This window comes from Protopterus annectens, chromosome 4.part0, assembly GCF_019279795.1.
Source record: "Protopterus annectens isolate FY-2018-M chromosome 4.part0, PAN1.0, whole genome shotgun sequence".
NCBI classification, from domain to species: Eukaryota; Metazoa; Chordata; order Ceratodontiformes; family Protopteridae; genus Protopterus; species Protopterus annectens.
The window spans coordinates 239,988,051-240,006,947 of record NC_056733.1 but is presented as its reverse complement, the minus strand read 5'-3'; the positions used below and the strand labels follow the sequence as shown (position 1 = coordinate 240,006,947).

The window sequence follows — 18,897 nt, the reverse complement described above, 5'->3', positions numbered from 1 at the left end:
GCAAGATAATCTTCATAGCGCCATATTGGCCTTGTCAAATTTGGTTCCCCTTCCTATGGCCTCACCTGCTGGATCAACCATGGGTTCTCGATCCAACTCCGGACTTGATCTCCCATCCGCAGAATCTGATTCACCCCATCCTGAACAGCCTGAAGCTCACAGCTTGGCTCCGCCACTTCCAGTGATTGCCAGGCACACTGATCTTATTTCCCCAGTACGTGACCTTCTTATTGCATCTCATAAGTCTTCCACCAGAACTACTTATCTCAGCAAGTGGAAAAGTGTACCATTTGGTTGAAGGAAAAACTGATGGACCCTTTTTCAGCAGCAGTGTCTGTATTGCTGGAGTACCTGTCAAGTTTATTCTAATCTGGCCTATTTGCTTCTACCATTCGAGTTCATTTGACCGCAATATCTAATTTTCACAATGGTGTCCATGACTTTTCCCTTATGTCACACAAATTATGCAAGACCTTTCTAAAAGGTGTAACTCATTTGAAACCCCTTTTCGAGAACCTATCCAGCCATGGGACCTGTCATTAGTCCTGCAAGCTTTGAAAACATCTCCTTTTGAACCAGCTTCTTCGTGCGACCTTAAGTTTCTTTCTTGGAAAATTTTGTTCTTTGTCACCATTACTTCTGCCAGACATATCTCTGAACTTCAAGCTCTATGCATCAAACGGCCTTACTTGATCTTTCATAAAGATAGTGTCATTAAGAACTAATCCTTCCTTTCTGCTAAAAGTGATCTCTGAAATGTCCATTAACCAAACCATTGAATTGACAGTTTTCTTTCCCAACCATTCTAACAGAGGATAGTATTGTCTACATACCCTAGACACTCACAGGCAAATTTGTTTCTATCTGGACAGAACTAAGGCTTCTCGCAAGTCAGATCAGCTATTCCTGGCCTATTCTGGGCCTAGACTTGGATGTGCTGTTTCTAAGGTCACATTGGCTAAATGGTTAAAAGACTGTGCAACATTTATTCACAAAACTCACAATATCCCTCTGACTACAGCCATAAGGGCTCATTCCACTAGATCGGTAGCAACTTCTGCTGCCTTCCCTGCTAGAGCTTCTTTACCTGACATTTGTGCAGCTGCAACTTTGGCTAGACCTCATATCTTCATCAGCTATTACAAATTGGATTTGACCTCCAGAGGAAGAGCTTCCTTTGGTTCAGTGGTGCTCATGAATGTCCTTTCATGAGAGCCTCCCAGGAATAAAGGTAGCTGGGGACTCTGTCTCAGGCGTAAGGAATGAAAGAGGATTAACAATATCGGATAAAGAAGTTATGTCTTACTATAACGTTCCATCTGTATTGTTGATCCTTGTTCAGTCATTACGACCCTCCCTTCTTCCCCCTCCTGAGGCTTATAGTGGATCTCATCCGGTTCCGTTAGGTCCTTTGACCAGAGATAGCCTCTACTTTCTTTGACTTGCAAACTCAGTCTGAGGTAACAGGGAGTGGGGAATTGTGGGTAAGAGTTTAGCTCGAGAGTTTGTGGCTGTCCTGAGCTTGGAATATGGCCAGCTCTGTTTGAGGTCGGAACCGATAACCCCAGGTGTAATAACTGAACGTGGATCAACAATACAGATGGAACATTATGGTAAGACATAACTTCTTTTTTCCTTGAAGCTGTTTTCTTCTGTAGGATCCCCTGACTGTTTTGCTTGTGTGGCAGTGCATACTTTATTTTTGGTAATGTGCTGTGAATTTCTTGGCTTTTTACACAATATTGTTCCTTCAAGCATTAACCGTGTTTGGCTTATGGTTTGTGGTGTTGCATATTTTTCCGCCCATAATTTTGTTCCTTCCACTCATAATTCTGTTCCTCACAGTGCTTTTGCATGTGTGCAGTTGTATGACTTCATTCCTTTCAGGCAAGAGCAAGCTTAAAAATTACATGTTCGTTAGAACTCCATGTATTTCTAACTGTGTACATTTTTTAAACCATTGGTGATCGTTTTTGTCCAGTGTTCTCATGGAATTCTGCACCATTGATTTATTTATTTTATAGCTTTGGGTACTGTATGACCGAATACACTGTTTTATTAAGTATGTTTGTCTGTTCAGCTGTGCATTTTCACTGAGGATGGTTATGGCGATTATACTAGTTTCCTTTTATGTGGCTGTTAGTAAATTAAGTTTTTTTTTTTTTTTAATATTTAGAGCAGTCAAGACGAGATGATCTGGAATCCTTGGGGTATGTGCTGATGTACTTCAATCTGGGATCCCTTCCCTGGCAAGGTTTAAAAGCGGCTACTAAGAGGCAGAAGTATGAGCGGATTAGTGAGAAGAAAATGTCTACACCCATTGAAGTTCTCTGCAAAGGATACCCTTGTACGCCTTTTTTTCTTTAAAGATAGTTCTGTATAATTAAGCACTTTGAGTCTGATGGTTTAATTTGCATCAAATTTGCAGTAACTTCTGATATCCTTAAAAACTGTTAACATTTATTTTCAGTTATATATTGCATTTGAATCTTCAATTACTGATGGTCTGCTCACGTAGTTGAACATGGGTGTGTCTGCTCACGTAGTTTTGAACATGCCTGTGTTTGCATTAACGATCTCTTGCTTGTAGATGTCAAAGCAGTGAGAGATGGGTTCCTTAGGTGTTGTGTATTTTCTGTAGCTGGATTTCATTTTACTGAATTTACTGTGCCCCTGTCGAGCAGAGCGACAGAAGTGATCCCTGGGGTGAATTTCTTATCTCCCATCCAATCATCAAGATTTTTCTTGGAGTGCTAATAGTTTCATAGTATAGTACTAGGCTATCTGCCCTGGGGCATTTGTAAGCCTAGCCATAATGATGTGGCTTTTGCCACCCCATGAAATGGTACAAAAATGTACAGAATAAATCTAGAATACTGTGCCTCTGTCTAGTAGTGACACAGTGAAGGTCCCCTTATATAATAGAATTAGTTTACTGTGCCCCTGTCTAGCAGTGACACAGATGTGACCCCTGGGGTAAACTTACGACCTCCCATCCACTCATCAAGATTTCTCTTGAAGAGAGTCAGTGAGGGGCTCTGCCTATCTGAACTGGGATCCTGTTCCAAAGCATGGGAAGCCTCTGGGTTATGAATCTATCCCTCCAGCATGTCCTATTCATACTTGTGCCGAGGTTTAAGTCTTTAGCTCTCGTGGTCCTGATGGATTTGGATTTTTTGAGGTGGAGCATGTCCATCAGATCCTGATTGGACATGGCCTTGTACGTCAGGCAGAGATCACCTCTGAGCAGGCAGTATGCTACTGAATAGAACTGAAGTTTCTTTAGTCTGGCAGAATAAGACATATGTTGGAGACCCTTGATCCTTTTGGTGAGGTACTTCTGTGGTCTCTCCAGCTGTTGCAAGTGCCGGGTGAGGTACATACCAAATGGGGCATTGTACTCAATCATGGGTCTGATGAGGGAGGAATATAGGGGTACAATGACATCCTTGGATCTGGATGTGAAACCCTTCATGATGAGGTGTGCAAGGTAGAATGTTTTTCTAACCACTTTGGCAGCGTGGGTGTCAAATGAGAGGTCGCTGTCTACTTGGGTCCCTAGGTCTCTGATTACTTTTTCCGTACTCAGTGGGTTGCTGTCTGTGATAATTTGTGGGTACTTTGTTTTTCCAAAAGGGATGACTATACATTTTTTGGCATTTAGTTTAAGGCCGTGACTACGGCACCAGTTGTCCGTTTCAGTGAGGCCTTTTTGTAGGATGTGTGTATCTGCTGGTGTATCGACTGTGGCACCTAGTTTGCAGTCATCTGCGAACTTTGTCAGCCACAGCCCTCCCATGTTTGCTTTAACATCTGAGAAATAAATGCCGAACAAGAGGGGTCCCAGGACAGATCCCTGTGGGACACCACTTGTGACTGGCTTTGAGTCTGACATTGCTCCAGCGATTTTAACTTTATGGGTTCTGTCCTTTAGCCAGTTTGCAACCCATCTAGTGACATAAGGGTTTACTTTTAAGCTGTTTAGCTTATCTATGATGCCTGAGTGGGGTATTGTGTCAAGGCCTTAGCCAAGTCCAGGTATGCTGTATGGACTACTTTGCCCTCATCAATGGCTCTAGTGACTGTTTCAAAAAGTCAACCAGGTTTAAAAGGCAGGATCTGCCCTTTACAAAGCCGAACTGGGTGGGGTCAAGCGTCTGTAGGTCCCCTATGTCTCCGTTTATGAGTTCCATAATGATTCTTTCCATAGCTTTGCAGACCAGGCTAGTCAAGCTTATGGGGCGGTAGTTTCCAGGGTCTGTAGAGGCACCCCTTGTGGAGTGGGACCACTGTTGCTGTACGCCAGTGTTCAGGTACATATCCCAAAGTAAGGCTAAGGTTAAATAGCATTTTATGTGTGGGTTTAGCTCCTCTTGAGTTCATGTAACACGCACCCGGGATACCGTCAGGTCCCATTGATGCTGTGTTTTTGCTTTGTTTAGGCGGTTCTCACTTGGACATCTGAGATGACAGGAGATTACATTCAGCTGGGATAAGTATTTCTTCTTTTGGGGTGAAGGAGGCGAGAAATTTGCACTGAACCTGTCAGCCAGAATGTTAGCAATATCTGTGGGTTCAGTGTATTTTTTGTTGTTGTGAACCAACTCTGAGCATATCTGAGGGTTTCCGCCCAGGTTTCTAACATAGCTGAAGAAGGCTTTGTGGTTATCTTTAGTGTCCTTAGCGATTTTTCTCTCAAAGTTTGCCTTGGATGTTTTTATGAGAGAATGTAGTTTTCTGCTAATGTTGATCAGAGATGTCTTCCCTTCATGGGATTTTGCTCTGACGTGCAGTAGCTTCCTTCTTTTGTTATACAATTTGTTTATGGCTGAGATCCACCAGACAGGATGCCTACATTTGGTGGAGAGGGACTTGGATTTGTTTGGGATTGCATGATCCATGCATTCTTGGAGATGTCCATAGAAAGCATTTGTGAAGGATTCGGCATTGTGGGATGTGGTATCTACTGGCACAGTGGGCTTAAAGGATACCATCTCAGTCTTAAGAGTGAAGTCTGCTTTTGAGAAGTTTTTCACTGTGGTCTTTTGTGCTGGGGATGGAGGTGGGATGTGTATATCCAGGGTGATTAGTTTGTGGTCACATCTCACTAGTGAGGGGTATACTTCTGGTGTGGATCATTTTGTCCCCATGTTTGTGATGATCAGGTCTAGTATATTATCTCCCCTAGTGGGAGAGGTGACTAGTTGTTCCAGTGCATTTGAATTTATGAATTCCAGGAACCTTTGGGCTAGGGTATTAGGGCTAGAATAATGTACCCAATCCTAATGAGGAGCTTTGTTTGATATAAATAGGTAGTTTGTTCCAGAGTGTAGGAAATCTCTGGGACAGGAATCTATCCCTCCAGCATGTTCTGTTTATTGTGGTGACAAGGTTTAGATCCCTAGAGCGTGTATCTCGGAGGGATTTGGATTTCTTTAAGTGGAGCATGTCCAACAGCTCTGGGTTTGACTTAGCTTTGTATGTTGGGCAGAGATCGCCTCTGAGTAGGCGATATGCAAAGGAGTAAAGCTGGAGTTTTTTGAGTCGGTCTGCGTAGGTCATCTGTTTGAGGCCAGTAATCCTCTTTGTGAGGTGTTTTTGCAACCTTTCCAGTTGTGGATGTCTTGAGGTACATACCAAAAGGGGCTTTGTACTCTGTAATGGGTCTAATGAGTGACGAGTAGAGGGGAACAATGACCTCTTTTTATCCTGGATGAGAAACCTTTTATGATGCGGTGTGCCATGCAGAAGGATTTCCTGACTACTGTGGCAATGTGGTTATCAAAGGAGAGTGCTGTCTACCTGTGTCCCAAGGTCTGTTATCACACTTTCAGTGTTAAGTAGACTACCGCCTATGTGGTAGTTCATGGGTACAGATTTTTTACCAAAAGGGATGACAGTGTACTGGCTTTGATACCAGGCATCTGTCTCGGTGAGGCCCTTTTGTAGGATGTCCACATCGTTAGGAGTTTTGTTTATGGCTTTTGTTTGCAGTCATCTGCAAACTTTGTTAGCCAAAGACCTTCTGTGTTAGCCTGTAGTTCAGAGAAGTAGATACCAAACGGGAGGACCCAGGACTGAACCCTGTGCACTTGTCACTAGTCTGAAGTTGGATTTTTAGTCTGCTACTTTCACTGTGTGGGTACTGTCAGTGAGCCAGTTGGCAACACATCTTGTGACATAGGGATTTATACCTAGTTTAGTGAGTTTATCTATAATTCCAGAGTCTGGGATAGTGTCATAAGCCTTGGCAAGATCTAAATAGGCTGTATGAACCACCTTACCCTCATCTATGGCTTTGGTGACAGCTTCAAAGAAGTCTATCAGGTTTAGGAGATATGATCTGCCTTTTACAAACCCGAACTGGCTAGGGTCCAGAGTTTGGAGGTTACCAATGTCATTGTTTATAAGTTCCATGATGATACGTTCCATAGCCTTACAGACCAGGCTCGTCAGGCTCATGGTGCGGTAGTTCCCAGGGACCGTGGTGGCTCCCCCTTTGTGGAGTGGGATAACCATTGTGTGCCATTCAGTGGGCATAAAGCCTGAGGTGAGGCTGTGATTGAACATGGTACTTAGGTGGGGTGCCAATTCATTCTGTAGTTCGTGTAGAACGCAGCCTGGAATGTTGTCACATTCCATGGATGCTGTGTTCTTGGCTTTGGAGAGAGTTTTTTTTTTTTACCTGTGCAGCCGTGATTACAGGAACTTTACATTCTTCCAGTATAGAGATGGGCCCTTTAGGGGATGAGAGGGGGGTAAAGTTAGCACTGAACCTATCTGCCAGGATGTTGGCAATATCAGTTGGTTCTGTATATTTAGTGCCATTGTGCTGTAACTCAGAGCAGATCTGAATGTTGCCATTGAGATTCTTGACATGGCTATAGAATACTTTGTGGTTGTTTTTAGAATCCATGGCGATTTTGTTTTCATAACTAGCTTTGGAGGATCTTATGAAGGATCTCAGCTTCTTACTGAGGCTGACCAGGGAGTTCCTCCAATCACTGGGATTTTATTCTTTTTTGCAACAGTTTCTTTCTTCTGTTGTAGAGTTTGTTTATGGCAGGGGACTACCAGATTGGCTTCCTTTTTTTTTTTTTTTTTTTTTTTGGAGGATAGCATCATGGTTCTGTTAGGGATTGCATGATCCATGCACTCTTGTAAGCGCTTATAAAATGCATTTGTGTAGGATTCAGCATTCATACCTCTATTGTCCATCAGCATGGGTGTCGTGAAGTTTGCCACTTCTGTCTTAAGCGTGAAGTTGGCTTTGGAGAAATGTTTTATGGTGGTTTCCTTAATGGGGGGTGGGGGTGGGATGTGAATGTCTAGGGTGATTAGTTTGTGGTTGGATCTGACCAACGAGGAATTGACCTCTGGTGTGGAACACCGGTTGCCCATGTTGGTAATGACCAGGTCTAGGATATTGCTTCCCCTGGTTGGGGGTGTGGAGAAGTTGATCCAAGGCGTTGAAATTTATGAATTCCAGAAACCGTTGAGCACAAGAGTTGGTACATGAGTAATTTTCCCAGTTAATGGTGGGGTAGTTGAAATCGCCCATTATTAGGGTGTTAGGATGTACCCTAATATTTTCTAGTGTATCAAGAAATGAGGAGTGGGAATCCTGGGGCATGGTGGGTGATCTGTAGCAAGCTACAGTTTGGGTTGCGGTCTTGGCCAGAGTTAGTTGTACTTGGATAATCTCGGATGCATTATGCTGAGCAACTAGCCTGGAGGTGTGGATATCCTTAATGAATATGGACACGCCTCCACCTTCAGTGTTTCGGTCCAGGTTAGGTGGCCGTAAGGTGTGCTATGAATTATAGCCTGGTAATGCAAGGGTGCTCTCTGGAGCCTTGAACCAGGTCTCTGTCACTGCACAGATGTCGATGTTCTCCATTTTAAGGAGTGCCTCAAGTGAATGCATTTTGAGGTTTAGACTTCTAGCATTGAGTAGTATTACCCTCAGATTTTGCTTGCTTGTACCTGTTACGGTGGTGAATTTGTCATTTGAACCTTGCCTAAAAAAGGCACTATAGGGCTGGCAAGAGCCTTAGCCAGTATCCAGAATCTCAAGGGAGACAGGTGCAGGCCATCTCTGGCAAAACATCGTGGTTTGTCGATCATGTCATCCCAGGCAGACAGATACTGGATCCCCTTAGAATGACACCAGAAGCTTAGCCGGTTGTTGAAATCAGTCATTTTGTTCTTGTACTGTGGTATCATTTTGGGTGATGGCAGGTGCTACTTAGGGCTGGGATCATACCTGCCTGGACTACAAGATCGAACAGCTCCTCCATGTCCCTTTTCATGTAGTCCAGGAGGTACGTCTTGTGTCATTCACACCAACATGGACAATGACTGTCATATTTGTACTTGTTGTGGAGTGACCCAAGTGCGTGTGTTATGTGGTGGATCTTGGCACCCGACAGGCAGCTGACAGTAACTTTCTCCTTGTTTAGCCTGGTGAGTGGAACATCAGTGTGCCTGACTATAGGGTCACCTATGACTAGAGTGTTGGGTACTTTGTTTTGCCTTATGGGCTGTGGTTGAGTGACGCACTGAGTTTGTGGGCTATGTTCCATTTGGGTTGTGTTGAGGGGTGGAGGTTGCTTGCGTTTCTGCTTTGGAGGTCCCTGTTGGCTGAGTAGATTTTTGAGAGCCTGTACAAATGTAGGTGTGTGTTTTGTGTTTCTGTGTGTGTTTTGGTGGTGTAGGTTTTGAAGGATTATGTGATGGGTGTGGTGCAAGTGTTTTACCTTCTCCTCTTGACTGTCTAGTTCAGTCTTGGTGAGGAGAGCTTTGCTTCCAGTTTGGCTATATAAGTGCATCTCTCACAGGTTGTAGTGTTGGGTGGTAGGAGGAGAGGGTTGTCTGTGTACATGAGGCAGATGCTCTTCGTGTTTCACTGTTGCAATCATTACATTTGGGTAATCTGCTGGCAGGTTGCCCTCTGTCAGCCTGAATTCAAAAAGTCTTGGGTCCTGCGTCGGTTGCTGTCTTCTCTTCCATGACGTCATGTCGTCAGGGGTATAAAACATGCAGCCGACACCATTTTCTTCAGTCTTTCTTGTCGTGCGGTGCCCGAAGCAGAAGCATTTCGCAAGTGCCGGTCAGCCGACTACCAAAATATTTGCGTTTGAGTTTCAGAACCGAAGTCTTCAATAAAGCTAAGTACCCCGTTGGGGAAACTTTTTTTCTTGCTTTTTACCAATGTCAGAAAAAGCTAATAATTGTATTACTTGTGGGAAGCAAATATCTCAAGGATTTCCATTTGTACTGTATTCCTTGCCTAGGCCCTGATCACAACGTGCCTGGCTGTCGGTTTTGTGCTAGATTTAACCAACGCACTATTAAGCGTCTGTATATTTTTGCATCTAAGTATTTTGGAAACGGATTTAACTACCCAGAGATGTCGTCAGATAGCAATCCGACTACTGGAGTACATAAAAAATGCAAAGAAAAGGACAGAGAAAGGCAGTCGAGATCCAAAACAGACGAAGCTTCTCCTAAGCCAGTCGCTGGTTCGCCGGTACTCAGTGATGCACTTTCGCAGCCCCTGATACCCGCTACCTTCGAGTCGCAGGCCTCTACCGACACCCATGTGGAGTCTGGCATGCCGCAAGATACTCAAGGTATTGGACCGACGGATGTATCTCCCTCTGATGGGTCCGGAGCCACTGAGCAGGCAACGGTTTCTGAGGGTGTATTCAGACCTCAATATTTTTATATTAAACCAATGAAAGCTGCAAAACCAAAGGCAAAGACACCTTCAAAAACTAAAAAAGACGCCCGAGCCACGTGCACAGGTCTCTATGCCTAAAAAACAGATGATCAAAATGGCTGAAGACCTTGTTACCTTGATCAGGGGTACTCATCCCTCGCCAGATAAGAGGCCTAGGCAAGACACTGACTATGAATCTTCAGATCAGGTTTCTATTTCTTCTGATTCCTCTTCTGATCAGGAATTCTCTTTACCTCCCTATGAGGATTCTGATGCTGAAGAGTCTATTCCATCTGCATCTCCTTCTTAGGATTATTCATTTGGAGAAACCTTGCATACTTTGAGGGAGCATTTTCACTGGGAGAGTCAAGACTTCTCAGAATCAAAAAAGAGGCTCAGGGATTTCCTCCTTCTCTCTTAGCACAAGCCTTTAGCCATTCCCCCTGTGTTAGACATTGTGGATGATGTTTTTTCAGAGTCAAGCCTGACCTCTGACTCTCTAGCTCCGGCTCCCAGTAAGCCTGACAGGTATTACAGGGTCCCTGACTCTCATAAATTTTTATGTAGACACCCTGCTGCTGATCCTGAAAGTATTTCACAGGGCCCAAAGGGAGTTAAGGCCTCAACAGTAAAAAAAACCTTACCCCCTTCGACAGAGATTCAAGGGCACTGGACAGATGGGGAAAAAAGGTTTATACATCTGCAACCTTGGCAATTAGGGCCTTAAACTGTGAATGGCATATGCTTAAGTACCAACACCATGTTATGGGATTGCTGAAACAGAAAATTATGTTGGTTTCAGAATGTGCAGAAAATGAGGAATTGCAGGAATTATTGCATGCAGCTGAATATGTTGGAAAGCGTACTTTGCAATGTGATTTTGATTCTTTAGAGGCCTCCTGCAGGGCCCCGGTTACTGGATCTGTGATTAGGAGGCATGCCTGGTTAAAGGAACAAAATTTGCATGATCGTGTTAAAGCTAAATTGCTAGATGCACCTTTACAGCATGATTCTCTGTTTGGTATTAAGGCAGAAGAGGTTTTAAAGAAAATGGAAAACAAAGCTAAGTCTATGCAAACTGTTAAAGATTACTTACAAGTGCAGCCACCTAGATTCAGTAGACACTGGCCTACAAAAAATTGGTCCTTTCCTGTGTCAGGCAGAGCTCAAAGGGGCAAATCTAGATGCCCTAAGGGTTCCAGATACCAGGCTCAAGACTCATACAGGTCAAAGCAATGGGGCGCATCTACCTCCAAATCAGGGGGAGATAAAGTGCAAACCTACAGAAAACAGTCCCAATTACTTCCCTCTGCCTACACCAAGTACTTATCTTTTGACAGCACCCTTAGGGGGGAAAACTAGCACTTTTTGCTCAAAATTGGCAGTTAATAACCCAGGACAAGTGGGTAATAAACATAGTATCACAAGGATACAGATTCCATTTCCTCACTTTGCCAATGGCAAACGGTTGGCCAGATCTGCCCAAAAATCAATGGGCAGAGGCACAGAAACAGGTTATGTCCCTCATCGATATGGGGGCCATTCAACCAGAACAGGAAAAAGGACAAGGTTTTTACTCAAGACTGTTCCTGGTACCAAGAAAGGACAAGGCCTGGCGGCCAATACTGGATTTATCAATTTTGAACACATACCTGGACATTCCAAAATTCAAAATGCTGACTTTGCAGCAGCTTCTGCCCATGCTGGGCAAGAATGTTTGGCTGGTGACATTAGACCTAAAAGAGGCATACCTGCATGTCCCAATAAGACAATCGTGCAGAAGATACCTCAGATTCAAGGCTGGCTTACTGCATTACCGATTCTCTGTACTGCCCTTTGGCTTATCTACTGCGCCCAGGGTCTTTACAAAGTGCCTGGCACCAGTAATTGCATTTTGCAGACAAAAGTATACAAATATATCCTTACTTGGATGACTGTCTCATTCAAGCAGAGAACAAGGACACTCTTCTTCGTCACCTGGCATTTGTGAAAAGGCTTCTAACATGCCTAGGGTACACAATAAATGAAAAGAAATCACAACTGGTACCCTCTCAAAAGATAACATTCCTGGGTGCAAGCTTGAATACAACTGCCCAGATGGCTTACCTTACACCAGACAAACAAAGGCAACTGACTACTTCAAACTGATGGCAACAAAAACCCAGTCTTCTGCAAGACATATTCTGCAGTCTCTGGGCTTCGTGGCATCCTACTAATTCCACATGCAAGACTGCATATGAGGAAACTTCAGTGGTACCTAAAAAGTTTATGGAGTCAACATTCACACAGTCTGGAAACAATGATTCCTCTCATGCCCTGCCTGCAACAGGAGTTTCTATGGTGGGCCTGTCACCAAAACATGGGACGGCCCTTCACTCTACCTCCTGCAAGCCAAACCTTAACAGACGCATCAGATTATGCCTGGGGGGCCCACATGGCAGGAAGATGCATTCAGAGCATATGGGCACAAAAACAAATGCATCTACATATCAAGCAGAAAGAGATGCTAGCTGTTCAAAATGCCCTAACAGCCTTCAAGGACTTCATCCAGGACAACTACTGATAAAAATGGACAACACCACAGTCATGTGGTATATAAATAAGCAAGGGGGCACACGCTCATACACCCTTTGCAGATTAGCCATGGCACTATGGGACATAGCTTTGACCTATCAAATGCATCTTCAAGCTCAATTCCTGCCAGGAAAACAAAATACTCTGGCAGACGATTTAAGCAGAAACCTTATGGATCCTCACGAGTGGAAACTAAATCCACAAGTCTTCAGCATGATAACAGAGAAATGGGGGAGCCCAGACATAGATCTATTTGCCTCTCCTCAAAATTATCAATTGCAACGATTCTGCACAAGGACTTATCACAGACAAGCATGGAAAGTGGACGCCCTATCCTTCAGTTGGAAAAACCTATCAGTTTACACCTTTCCTCCTCTGCCTCTTCTACCCAAGGTCCTCCTAAAGGTCAGACAAGAGAAGCCAAAGATATTAATTGCCCCGGACTGGCCTCGCCAATACTGGTACCCAATCCTAAGGAACTTGTCTCAATACCCAGCTTGGACCTTGCCTCAAAGACCACAACTACTGTCCCAGCAAAACAATCGGATCCTGCCCAATCAGCTACAGACTCTAAACCTGGTAGCATGGCTAATCATGTAATCATACAAACAACACCTCTTAGTAAAGCTGTGATGGATGTCATTTTGGAAGCCAGAAGGACTAGTACTAGAAAATCTTATGCTGACAAGTGGAAGAGATTCCATGCTTGGAATCAAGCACAAGGAACTGATGCAGCAGAACCAGATATTCCTCAGATATTACAATACTTAACTGAGATGCTTGACAAAGGCCCATCTTTCTCATCAATCAAAATCCATGCCTCTGCCATTTTGGCTCATTACAACACAGAGCCCACCACTCTTTTCTCTTCCTTTACCAAAGCAGTATCTTAGAGGAGCCAAAAATTTAAGGCCCCCTAGAAGATCACCATTACCTGCATGGGACCTCAATTATGTGTTGGAAAAACTCACCCTGCCTCCATTTGAACCAGCTGCTACCGCTGATATAAAGTTCTTATCATGGAAGACAGCTCTGCTGCTAGCAATTACTTCAGCAAGAAGAGTTTCAGAGCTACAGGGCCCTCATGGCTGTAGAGCATTTTATCATAGTCTACCTGGACAGGGTGTCTCTCAGGACAAATCTTACTTTTATGCCTAAGGTGATTTCCAGTGTGGCTCTTAACTAAACAATTCATCTGCCAACTTTTTTATCCAAATCCACAGAACAAAGGGGAGAGAATTCTGCATTCCTTGGACGTACACAGACAGCTAAGATTCTACTTGAGCAGGACTAAAGCTCTAAGAAAAACGGAGCAATTACTAGTGTCATATGCTGCAGGATCAGAAGGAAAGGCTACTTCAAAGCAGACTATTTCAAAGTGGATAAGCTACTGCATCACAGTAAACCTGTGCTCAAGGGCATTAGGTCTCATTCCACCAGAGCTGCAGCTACTTCAGCAGCCTTTCTCAGAGGAGTACCAACCAAAGACATACTAGAGGCTGCCACTTGGAGTTCTGTTCACACCTTTACAAAGCAGTACCATTTGCCTCTCTACTCTTAAGTCCAGGGCAGGCTTTGCCACTGCAGTGCTGCAGGGCCTTATAGCCGCACCTAATGCTGTTTAGCTCCAGCCTCCCAACCATAGCTTTGGGATTCTACCCAAATGTAATGACTGCAACAGTGAAACACTAAGAACATAGTACAGTTGTGTACACTTACCATAAATGTAGATGTTCGAGTGTATTCACTGTTGCAGTCCAGGTTACCCTCCTGCCATCCCCCTTTCATTCTGAAGTTTATCTTTCCTTCACTGTCTTCTACAACCTATGTGGTGTATTTGCTTGTAGATGAAGGTAAAGTTTATATTGATGCATGTATTTATATATATAATATTGCTACCTTTTTGGAGGCACCTGACATCGGGGGCAAGAAAAACGAAAGAAAATTGTGTTGGCTGCATGTTTTATACCCCTGACGACCTGACATCATGAAAGAGAAGACTGCAATCGATGCAGGAGCCAAGACTTTGGAATTCAGGCCGACTGAGGGCAACCTGCCAGCAGATTACCTAAATGTAATGACTGCAACAGTGAATACATTCAAACATCTACATTTATGGTAAGTGTATACAACTGTACTTTTTCGAGTTTCAGAACCGAAGTCAACTAAAAGCGAAGGACCCGATTGAGGAAACTTTTTTTCTTGCTCTAAACTAATGTCAGTAAAAGTAAATAATTGCATTACTTGTGGAAAGCAAATACCTCATACAGATTTTCATTCATACTGTATTCCTTGCCTAGGCCCTGACCACTACGTACCTCGCTCTCTGTTTTGTGCCTTATTTAAACTATGAACTATCCATCGGTATATTTTCGCTGCTAAATATTTTGGTACTCTATTCAATTATCCTATGTCTTCGGTAAGCCATCCGACTACCGACATTCTGAAAAAATGCAAAGATAAAGACAGACAGGCCTCCTAGGTCCAAAGCTGCTGACGACGCTTCTCCTAAGCCAGTCACCAGTTCACCGGTACTCAGTGAAGTGCTTTCGCAGCCCCTGATACCCGCTACTACAGATTCACAGGCCTCTACTGAGACCCATTCAGAGTCCGGTATGCCGTGAGATGCTTAATCTGTGGAACCTGCGGATGTCTCCACTTTGGATGGGTCTGGAGCTGCTGTGCAGGTACCGGCTTCTGAGGGTGTATTCAGGCCTACTGACTTGCGTATTAAACCCCCATCTTCTTCAAGGCCTAAAACTCGAACCTTGGCTAGAAAACTGATGCCCACACTGCATGGTCAGGCCTCTATGCCTAAAAAACAAATAAGAATGGCTGAAGACCTTATTACTTTAAGCAGGGGAAGCCAGCATTCCCCCTCTTAAGAGACCTAGGACTGAGTTTGCTTATGATATTTCTGACCAGGATTCTGAATTTTCTTTTTCCTCCGATGACAAGGATTTACCCTTATCTACTTATGAGGATTCTGATGCTGAGGACTCTATTCCCTCTGCCCCCCCCAGAGGATTTTTATTTTGGTGAAACCTTGCATACTCTCAGGGAGCATTTTCATTGGGAAAGTCAGGATTTCTCTGATTTTAAAAAGAGGCTTAGGGATTTCTTACTCCTGCCCCAGCACAGGCCTTTAGCCTGTACTAGACATTGTTGATGCCTTTTCGGAATTTAGCTTGATCCCTGACTCTTTACTTCCTGCTCCCAGAACACCTGATAGATATTACAGGGTCCCTGACTCTCTCAATTTCCTTTTTAAAAATCCTACTGCGGATCCTGAGACCATTTCATAGGGACCCAAGGGCATTAAAGCTACTACTGCCAAAAATCCTACCCCCTCTGATAGAGACTCCAGGGCGCTGGATAGATGGGGTTAGAAGGTATACACTTCTGCATATTTGGCCATTAGGGCCTTAAACTGCCAGTTTCATATGTTAAAGTATCAGCAGCATATTATTGGATTGCTTAAACAGAAAATTATGTTGATTCCTGATTGTGGTGATAAGGATTTACTGCATTCAGCTGAACAAGTTGGAAAACGTACTTTGCAATGTGGTTTTGATTCACTAGCCGCATCTTGCAGGGCTGCTGTGATTGGGTCTGTACTTAGAAGGCATGCTTGGCTTAAGGAGCAATCCTTGCCAGATGCAGTTAAAGCGAAATTACTGGATGCTCCCTTAAACCAAGACCGCCTGTTTGGCAACAAGGCAGAGGAAGTACATAAAAAGATGGAGGAAAAAGCTAAATCTATGCAAACTGTTAGATTTTTTACAAGTACAACCTCCAAGGGTTTAGTAGGCATTGGTCTTCAAAGAATTGGTCCTTTCCTGCCTCTTCCAGACCATTTCAGTCCAAACCCAGATCCAGCAGAGTTCCCAGGCTTCAGTCCCAGGATATGCACAGGACTTAGTGGGGGGGGGGGGACCTCCACTTCCAAATCTGGGAGTAATAAAACTCCACCCCTATGGCAAACTGTCTCAATGACTTTTTTTTAAAACTTCCAAGCACTTCTCAACTGACTGCCCTTTTGGGGGGGAAAGATTGCTCTTCATGCAATGAACTGCAGACTCATTACCTAGGACAAATGGGTTTTAAATAGTGTCCCAGGGATACAGATTTCACTTCCACATGTTAGTAAGCAACGTAACAAGGATGTCCAGGTCACCAGGAGTAAACGCCAACAGTCTTTCAGCTACAAAAACTTGCACCAAGATTTCCAAGGCAAAAAGACGATGTAACCACGATCCAAATACAATTTATTGATAAAAACAACCACAGATGACCTAGGTTTCGTTCGGTAACGAACTTCATCAGATAACAAACATCAAGTACCTCATTCCTTAAATATACATTGCCCAACCGCTAATTACATCAATTAACTGTGATTGAACCAATAAAATCAATAATTCCATTTAAACACACAGTATGAAAAAAATATATATATATAAATTAAATGCAAAATTAAATGCAAAATTACTAATAACCCGCACTATAACTTATCAAATGTAATATAAACTGTACAGATAAACTAAAAAATGAACAAAAAACTTGAGACAAATATAATAAGAAAAATAATTAAAATAAGAAAAATAAATGAAAACACATAATGAAAACATGAAAACTGAAATTAAATATATACATAATAATATATATATGTGTATATATATATATAAATTAAATATAAATATAATTGTTATGACAACATAATAACAAATCATTGATAATTGTGTTTGCATATATATATATATATATGTGTTATTAGATTAATAGAACTCTACTAAAATACTAAATATCCTAACAATTGCAAGAATATTTACTATAAACTAAAATTATGCATTGTATTCTCACAAACTATCTGCCTTTGGCCATAATACTTTTCAAAATAGGCTTAATGGTACAACACTCATTAAGCCCTGGAGTGTTGCATGTCAAAAGTAACTGCCATTTTAATTCACATATATCCAAATCAAATGGAGTAACCCTACCTTGTCCATCAAAAACTACATTCTGTATAATACAAAACTTAAATTTGTGTCCAGCATTACCCACTGTATGCCTGGCAAGTGCATTAGTTGTTTTGAGGTTTTTAATGTCAGATAGATGCTCCCTTACTCTATCCCTAAAATGTCGGGAAGTCTTACCGACATAGAATGAATCACAATCCTGGCACAAAGCAAGGTATACAACGTTAGATGTATAGCAATTGTAATGCCCCTTTAAAATAATACTATAACTGTTAACAACAATATTTTCACAGGTGCAATAAATATATGGACATATATTACATCGACCACACTTAAAATTTCCTATCTTTCTACATGTAGTTTCATTTTTGGAACTGTCGTACCTCTCAAAACTGTTTTTAAAGGATGCGTCTTTCTTATACACAAATTTCACATCCCCCCTAAACAAATGTCCTATTTTTTTATCTTTACATACAATATCCCAATTTCTCAGAATAATATCCCTAATAATCAGAAAACAATCGTTATATACTGATATATATAAGGGAATATCACTCATTTTGTCTTCTTCACAATTAAGGTTGGTATTGATCAAACTGAGACCTGTGGATGTTAATATAGCCTGATATGACCCTACTCTTCTCTTGTAAGAGACTTCATTTTGTATTTTGGCACATAACTGTTCAGGATACCCTCTATTCTGAAACATATTGGATATAAACTTAAGTTCTTTCACAAAATCATCATCATTACTTACCATTCTGGCAGCCCTGACCATCTGCCCTTTGACAATTGCTTTTTTCTGATGGTCAGGGTGCCAGCTGGTGTAATGCAAATAAGCGTTGGAAAACGTTGGTTTTCTATGAATATTAGATGTTACTTTGCCACACTTCTTATCATAGGTTAATCTCACATCCAAATATGATATTTCCTCCTCACTAATTTCATATGTAAACTTCAGAAACCTCACCGTGTTATTAATATACCCTATAAACGATTCCAACATATCCTTTTTCTCATCCCATACGATAAATATGTCGTCGAGGTATCTTGTATACAGTTTAATGTGTTCAAAGTACTTGGTTTTAAAGATGTAATTACATTCCCAGTAACTCATTATCAAATTAGCGTAAATGGGGGCACAAGATGCCCCCATTGCCACTCCATTGACCTGCTGATAATAGTTACCTTCATAATGTATATAATTGTTCATTAACACTATTTCCATTAGGTTCACCAACATGTTTATCTTATCCTGATCAAATAACTTTGTTTCATACAATTGCTCCTCAAGCCATATGAGGCCTATATCCTGTGGAATTGTGGTAAACAAATTACATACATCTACTGTAATAAATGAGTACCCCGCCTTCATTTTTAATTCCTTGATTTTCGCCAAAAAGTCCCAAGAGTCTTTGCTAGTGTAAGGAAACTTAGTCAGACATTTCTTAAGGTGATAATCTAGAAACTGACTAACAAAACACGTCTTATTCCTCTTACCATCGACTATAGGTCGAAATTGCAAGTTGTCCAAGCCTTTATGAATTTTAGGTATGCCAAATATCCCGCTGATAACTGGATATTCATTGATCATATAATTGTAATCATCTTCTGTTAACTCTC

The 18,897-nt window shown here is 42.3% G+C and overlaps 1 protein-coding gene across 1 annotated transcript in view; it reads left to right on the top strand.

Annotated features, from left to right (window-relative positions):
- Positions 1-18,897, top strand: part of CSNK1D (casein kinase 1 delta) — a 946,953-nt gene that overhangs the window by 475,522 nt on the left and 452,534 nt on the right. The window contains exon 5 of the mRNA XM_044068234.1: positions 2,177-2,347. Coding sequence (XP_043924169.1) covers positions 2,177-2,347 — 171 coding nt within the window. The remainder of the gene's footprint in view (positions 1-2,176; positions 2,348-18,897) is intronic.